The sequence below is a fragment of the Oryza sativa genome, chromosome 4, assembly GCF_034140825.1.
Source record: "Oryza sativa Japonica Group chromosome 4, ASM3414082v1".
NCBI classification, from domain to species: Eukaryota; Viridiplantae; Streptophyta; class Magnoliopsida; order Poales; family Poaceae; genus Oryza; species Oryza sativa.
The window spans coordinates 8,773,025-8,781,284 of NC_089038.1; the positions used below are offsets into that span (position 1 = coordinate 8,773,025).

Below are 8,260 nucleotides of genomic sequence, written 5' to 3' on the forward strand. Positions count from 1 at the left end.
AGCAAGGCTCTAAGCCATTTATAAATATATTTTAAAAAGATAAAGGAAAAAAAAGAAGAGCAACGGACTAAAAATATGTAGCCAGCTGCAGCATGGACTTCAAGACGTAACGTGTGTATGATAGGTTGGACCAGGTATTAATAGTATAGTAAGTAACTATTGTATGAATTAGCTATTACATTGACTCTAGATGATTTGAAATTAGTAGTTGGCTATATTATTAAACTTGCTCTAATTAAGAATAAAATAAGGCCATTGATGATTTATCACTGATCATTTCTCGAATAAGTACAAAGTGCGTACAGTTACTTCACGTGGCCAACGAGAAAACGACAGCTCGAACTGTCCCATTCTGCGTGCAGAGCCTCCAATAAATTAAATTAAGAAAGGCATGGAGGTTGGTACTAGGTAGCAATATGATAGTAGCATGAGTCTAGAGCTTGGAGTCGCCCCCAACGTTGATGACGAAGCGGTAGCGGACGTCGTTGCGCGCCAACCTGGCGAGCGCATCGTTGATCCTGTCCGTGGACACGATCTCGATGTCGCAGGTGATGTTGTGCTCCCCGCAAATGTCCATCATCTCCTGCGTCTCCTTCATCCCACCCGTCATGCTCCCACTCACCGTCCTCTTACCTGCACGCAACCCACGAATTAATTGATTGATTAGTTGGCAGATACTACTAAGTAGCGTAGTAGTAATTAAATTAACTTGATGGGTGATTGCTCAAATGCTCACCGAAGATGAGAGGGAAGGAAGGGAGCTCGACGGGCTTCTCCGGCGCGCCCACGAGCACCAGCTTGCCGTTGACCTTGAGCAGCTCCAGGATCGGACCCAGAGAGTGCGTCGCCGCGACCGTGTCAATGATGTAGTCAAGGCTCCTCGTCATAGCCTAATTTATTGCAGTAAATTAAGTAATTAACTAGTTCAGTGCTTAATTAAATTAGTACTCCACTAATCTTGAATGACGGCTAAAGAACTTCCGAAAAAAGAATTCCACACACTAATCCTCGCGTGAGAGGTTTGGAAGGAGAGCGGATAACCCCGGGGAGTTTTCAGCGCAAAGAGCCTTTTTCTTTTTTTCACATCGTTAGGAGCAGAGATTAAGGAAGGCAGAACTTGAGCGATAGCAGGGGCAAAGCACATCTCGCTTATTATGCTGTCGTAGTGTTCTTACTTCTCATATAGTAGGTTTTTTTCATACTTGTATTGATAACTTTTACTCCTATTATTTCCAATGAAATTGACACGTTTGCGATCGGTTCGTTTTTTTTTAAAAAAAACTAATTAATCTTATGCGTGCACATGATGAGGTTGCCTTGGAGTTCAATCGTATATTCGTATGTAATTACCTGCATCTGCTTCTGGTCGGTGCTGACGACGAAGTTGTCGGCCTTGAGGTTCTCCCTGGCCTCGCGCTCCTTGGCCGGAGACGTGCTGATGACGGTGACGTGGAGGCCGAACGCCTTGCCGAACTTGACGGCGACGTGGCCGAGGCCGCCGAGGCCGACCACGCCGAGCCGCCGGCCGGCCGCGTCGGCCTGCAGCATGCCGTGCTGCTTCATGGGGCTGTACACCGTGATGCCCGCGCACAGCAGCGGCGCCGCGGCGTCCAGCGGGAGGGTGTCCGGGATCCGCACGACGAACCGCTTGTGCGCCACCAGCATGCCGGAGTAGCCGCCGTAGGTGATGCTGCCGTCCCAGAAGATGCCGTTGTAGGTGAGCGCCACCTTGTCGCAGTAGTTCTCCTCCGACCGCCGGCAGTGCTCGCAGTCGAGGCACGACGCCGCGATGCACCCCACGCCCACGCGGTCGCCCACCTTGAACCCGGCCACGTTGGTGCCCACCTTGGTCACCACGCCGGTGATCTCGTGCCCCGGCACCACCGGGTACATGGTGATCCCCCAGTCGTTGTGGATGAAGTGCAGGTCCGTGTGGCACATCCCGCAGTACTTCACCTTGATCGTCACGTCGTCCACCCCGTTCTCCCTGCAACCACCCATGCAATAAATCTCATTCTCAACAACAAGCTACATCTAAATCTATCCAAATATCAATCACTTCTTGCTCATTTCTTTATACCTTCTCTTGAAGACGAAGGGCACGATCTTGCCGGACTCGTCCATGGCGGCCCAGCCGGAGACGGTCTGCGTGTGGTTGGGGGTGACCTCCATGACCAAAGCTGTGAGTGTGTGTGGTTGTTGGTGGGAGGCAGAGAGATTCTTGGCTTACTTTTGTTGCTGTTCCTGACTGTTGGTTAGGACTATATACATGGCAGCTTCTAGCAACGGCTACTTATATAGACGGATTGACATGCGTTTGGTGTGAGATCAGGTCGTTTTCTAAAGCTTTTTTTTTTTTTGGAGCTAGTGCCTAGTGGTTTACTTACTGGTCCACACATTAATTAACTTGTGCAATGCGTGCTGGGGGACTTCTGGTAATGAGGTCGCTGGTGACTGACATAGATGCTGTACGTCAATGATAAGTGAGCGCTTGGTCAAGTTGATGTTTTTCATTGGGCAATGACTAAAATGATTTTGGTCTTTCGCGGTCGTGTTATGGCAATCCAAGAGAGTTTCGTTCTCGTTTGGTGAAGATTCCGAAGATGCTTCACGCCTTTAGCCATGAAGTTTCCAATGCACATGGATGTGTTTGGTGGTGAAATTATGGGTTTATTTAACGAAGAACGAAAGTTATAGCCGTGTTGAATATTTATTACCAACAGGACTTTTGGTGTGAAGATGCTAAGTACTTTGGATGAAACTGCTCGTAGGAATGTTTAGTAATTACTGAATTTTAGGGGAATAAGTACTGAATTACTCCCTCCGTACTCGGATTGGAAAGGAAGTCGTTTTGGATAGCGACACGGTCTTCAAAATACAATTTGACTTCTTGTTTCTATAAAGATATTTATTGAAAAATAATATATGTATACTTTTATGATAGTATTTTTCAAGACAAATCTATTCATATAAATTTTTACATTTTCAAACTCGACAAACTTGAGAGCTATTCATGATTTATATTCCTAAGATTTGACTTAAATATTGTCATAAACGATTTTCTTTACGAGTATGGATGGAGTATATATATATATACATATACATTCGCAAGTAGTTTTAGTATTTTTTTAATTTGTTTCTTGGGGGACTTTAGTTCTTTATATTTACACGCGGTTTAGTGCTTGTCAGATCTAATTGGTCGAAAAATTTAGTACGTTGTACAAAAATGATTTTGGGAAAGAAAAAGGGTAAGTTTACATATTTGTGCACGCTTCACTGCTTGTTATTCGTGTGACCACGTATCACCTCATATATAATTGTCAACAAGAGGCAATGCTAATTAAATGTTGTACCTTTAACGCTTTACCATAAAACGAGTTCTGTACTCTTTTATATTCGAAGAGAAAATGCCTCGGTTGGAATAGATAAAACAAAACGTATGATGCCGTCCTCGATTAGGTGCTCTGTAGTAGTAGTAGTGAACATAGGTTTCTTCTTTGATAATTGAAAATTTTATACATTTCCAGTTCTATGCACAGCACATGGCCTGAAAGAAAAGATTGCCAGATTGAATTTTGGTGGCAATTGTTTGATGAGGAATTTCGTAGGAAGGAAATGACAGCAGTAAATTCCAAGAAATGGGATGTTTTATCATATTATTTTCACTACTTACATTCTTTAGAAGAATATAAGTAGGTACTTCTAGTTGTACCAATTTGGAAAAAAAATCAATTGATATAAAAAAAACTTAGTACGTACTAAGTAATACTCCCACCATTTTCTAATATATGACGTCGTTGACTTTTTAAAATATGTCTTTGACCGTTCGTCTTATTTAAAAAAAGTATTTATCATTTATTTTATTGTAATTTGATTTATCATCAAATGTTTCTTTGAGCATGACTTAAATTTATTTTTATTTGCACAAAATTTTTGAATAAGATGAATGGTCAAAATTTTGTTAGAAAATCAATGATGTTATATATTAAAAAAACGGAGATAGCAACTACTTCCTCGGTTTCACAATGTAAGTCATTTTAGCATTTCCCATATTCATATCTATCTATCTATTATATACTAAAAGTCCATTAACCTTTCTAAAATCGCTCTCAAGCTGACATGTGGCATCCTAAAAGCGCTCTCAAGCTGCCACATGGTGCGAGGAGAGGAGATGAGTACCCACAAAAAAAATGAAATCCTCTCCCACAATGTCCGCATGTACGAATGCATGTGGATGCTTTCCTTCCATGCTTAGCGGCAGGATTACCAAGTAATCAGGGTATTACATTAATAAGGTTTTTTTTCTGTTATTTGGATCAGTATGTAGGAGTCTATGTTGGGCTTTAGTCCGTTCAGCTGGCGAGGCCTTTGTGCCACCTATATATGCCATGTTCCTTGTATTAGGAGATTGGTTTTTAGTTTTCCTCTGTGTTGTGCCGCCGCCACCGCCTAGGTCAGGAAGGAGATGGCGATTCCATACGTTTTGCCACCATCATTTCTGTGATGGTTAATTTGGTCCTAGGCATGTTCTGATTTCTGACGAAGTCTTCTTGCTCTGATCGGCTATCATTCTTGCTGCATGGGTGGAGTTTATGTACATGTTTCGTTAGTTTATTCATTATAAACTGAATCATCTATCTATTTAAATTTGGTGCTACTGGAGCTATTCAGTTCAGTTTATCTGGAGTAAACGATCTTATGTGTGCGACCCTATAAACTTTGCTGGACGAGATCTCTATCTTAATATTGATGCTGCTCTTGATTCAACTGGAGATTAATATCTCTATCTTAATTTATATTCTCGCTGCATTAGAAAGGACACATTTATCCCATACCAAGTTATACACTCAACATAGTTATGTTTACATCTAAATTTTAAGAGATCAAAAGCATTTTAAGAACAATTGATAGAACATAGACCTCCAATATTCCCAAAGAAACAGAAAGGATGACTGGAATTCAGACAAAATTTGGGCTAAATTTAAACAAAATTTGTTGAATCCAAAGCCCAATATAAATTGAAGAAATCAATTGAATTTTTTTTTGCTTAAAGTTCAATAACTATTCTTAAGAACACAAATTTCTTAAAGTTTAGAACTCCAAAACAAAGATTTGATATGTATTAAAAATAACATATAGTTTAGATGACAGTTCATAGGAACCAACTTTATTTTTGCGACATAATACTTTTCTATAATTAAAGATTTCATGTTTGTAAGTAATTTTAGTTTAGAATTTATGTGTTGCAAGGATAATTAGCATTCAAAATATTCACAAACAAAATATTGACAAAAAAATAGGTTGCCAATAGAATCAGGAACAATCACGCATATACAAACATTATATTCACATGTGTAGAGTAATATTTCAAGCACATTAAATTAGATGCCGGCGCATATGCGCGGGCTTCCTTTCTAGTTGATGTTAATGAATCTACATAGATATATATGTCTAAGATTCATTAACATCAATATAAATGTGGGAAATGCTAGAATGACTTATATTATGAGGGAGTAATTAGCTAGTACTCCATCGGTCGCTGCATTGTTTCATATATTTATCAACCGCAGGGGAATAACATTTTTCTATATCTTTCTAAGTATAATAAGCCTCATCTAAAATAAAACAGGATGACAACCTGCAGCGAAGTAAACGTACGGGATATGAGTGTTCCTTTTGTTTTTATTTCACATATAGGAATTTGGAGAACAAGACAATATGAATCCGAACAAATAAAAAACCTGCGGCGTTTTACAGATCTTACACATGTCAAAACCTACCTATATATATACATGTATATATATATATATATACATATATACATACATATATACATATATACATATATATATATACATACATATATATATATATACATACATATATACATACATACATATATACATATATATATATATATACATACATATATACATATATACATATACATACATATATACATATATACATATATATACATATATATACATATATACATATATACATATATATATACATATATACATATATACATATATATATATACATATATACATATATACATACATATATACATATATACATATATACATATATATATACATATATACATATACATACATATATACATATATACATATATATATACATATATACATATATACATACATATATACATATATATATACATATATATATATATATATATATGTATATATATATAATTGTGTTGTATTCTGGCAAAACTCAAATATTAGATGATTTGCTCAATTCATCGTGTAGCGCGGTTCGCATTAGTCAGGGATCATTGCTAAAGATTACAGAGATTACAGAGGATCTTTTTGATGTTCGGCCTGATCTGCATAAACGATCGACCCATGATGGGAATCATACAGAACTAGTGGAGGTCCTGTGCAATGTGCGTGCATTAGTTACCAATCACATGTTCGATCGATCTGCATCTGCGTTCTGGACTTCTGGTTAGTTCGAACCAACAGACAGCAGTAGTACATAGCCACTTATCGTTGTTACGCACTCATACATATTACATGACTCTGGAGATAATTAACTATATATATATATATATATATATATATATTATGACGATATATAAAACATCACTTTTGATTATTTCATGCCCACATTACAATCTCCTATTTGATGTTTCGTAGTGGACAGTCATAGATGGACATTTAGCAACATGTTGTGTGCAGATTATTTTTTTTCTACCTCATCATTTGTGTTAATTGCGTTCGAGAAAAAAAATCATTTGTGTTAACGGCTGCGTTATTTTGCACCGATTCCGCTTTGAGTGTTTATTCCATTAAAAAAAACATATATGTTTGTGTATAAGAGCAGTATAATAGGACACCGGCAGACGAAGTCCCATCTCAATTAGAAGAAACAGAGCAAAGCGAGCAACTAGATCGCCGCTAGCTCCACGCTTGCTCCAACAGATAACGTTAATTTTCACTGGCATATGTAGCCAACGCATCAGTTGGATGAGTGAATGATGCAGTTATAATCTGATTAAATTAAATTCGTGAACCGTGTATAGACAAGCTAAAACTGAACTATTGGGTTTATGGTCAAATATATCGTCGACATGGTTGTTTTCAGAGCTGATAACTTACTACACTACTAGACTTGCACTAAAAATTAAGATAGTATATTGAATGACTATATGCTCATGCTATCTATGTTTTTTTTTACAGCCTTGACCCTTATATTAATTTGTGGATGGAGGTAATTATTTATAAGTAAAGAATAGTCATCTATCTAGTTAAAAAAGAAAAATGAAAAAAAAATACAAGTTTTCATAATAACTTACATTTAGCAAAAGCAAAAGTTTGAAGAATAATAATATGAATTCCATTTAGAAGGACTGAAGGAGGGCCACCAATATTCACATTATTGATTTTCCTTCTTGTGTCGGTTAGCACGTATGTATCATGCCTTCCACGCGTGTGTGATGCAACTGGAACAATAGCTTGTTGATGTTTGATGTTTCCGAGGGTTACTATCTACGAGAATTAATGGCACGTATTTGAGTTGGGATTACTATATGGGATAATTAATTTATATCGATATATATATAGAGCACGCTTTTTGCGAGACAACGTACGGAGAAGTTCTTTAAATATTATCACAGCATGATAAGTTGTACTAGTACTTAGATAGAGTGTGTTTTATACTTTTCTTTTTTTAACTTCTACTCCCTTTTTAAACAGTGTGTTTTAAAAAAAATCTTAAAATGTTACTTAATAATATATTTTAATATATTTTTTAAAAATTTTGAGTTAATACTTAATTAATCGTACGCTAATCTATTGTTATGTTTTATCTGTCGTGAGATGAAGAATTGTGAGCCTACGTGTGCTTATAGTTTTACTAGAAAAAAGACACGTGCATTGCAACGGGTAAAACGTTTTTATCCTATGCATTATACTTCCTTAGTTTTGGAGCAAATGCTTCCTTGGTTTTGGACCGAACGCTCATTCCTTACTTCCTTTTCACCTCTAGTCCTAACTCAGTGCGCTACCTCTCTCTGCTCGGCCTACCTCTCTTCAGCTCAGTCTATAAGTAAAGCTGTAGGCCCATCTTGAACAGTCCGTGCTCGTACAATGACGAAACCTCCCTCTGCTTGGCCTACCTCTCTTCAGCTCAGCCCACAAGTGAAGCTATAGGCCCATCTCGACCAGTCCCGTGCCCGTACAATGATGGAATTAATCATCTCTATCAAATCCGATCGAATCTTTCT

The 8,260-nt window shown here is 37.7% G+C and overlaps 1 protein-coding gene across 1 annotated transcript; it reads right to left on the reverse strand.

Annotated features, from left to right (window-relative positions):
- Nucleotides 1-235: 235 nt before the first annotated feature.
- On the reverse strand, nt 236-2,269 carry LOC4335223 (probable cinnamyl alcohol dehydrogenase 6). The gene is made up of 4 exons (NM_001419152.1): nt 2,081-2,269; nt 1,351-1,987; nt 737-890; nt 236-633 (listed from the first exon to the last, which is right to left on the reverse strand). The coding sequence occupies exons 1-4, from the start codon at nt 2,170-2,172 to the stop codon at nt 434-436; spliced, it is 1,083 nt and encodes a 360-aa protein (NP_001406081.1). The 5' UTR covers nt 2,173-2,269; the 3' UTR covers nt 236-433.
- Between the last annotated feature and the right edge of the window lie 5,991 nt (nt 2,270-8,260).

Bases quoted from the DNA above. Each gene is read 5' to 3' on its own strand.
- LOC4335223 (NM_001419152.1), bottom strand. From the start codon at position 2,172: ATGGAGGTCACCCCCAACCACACGCAGACCGTCTCCGGCTGGGCCGCC. The intron at 1,988-2,080 runs GTATAAAGAAAT...GGGTGGTTGCAG, and splicing joins CCCTTCGTCTTCAAGAGAAG to GGAGAACGGGGTGGACGACG. The intron at 891-1,350 runs GTAATTACATAC...GCAATAAATTAG, and splicing joins CCGACCAGAAGCAGATGCAG to GCTATGACGAGGAGCCTTGA.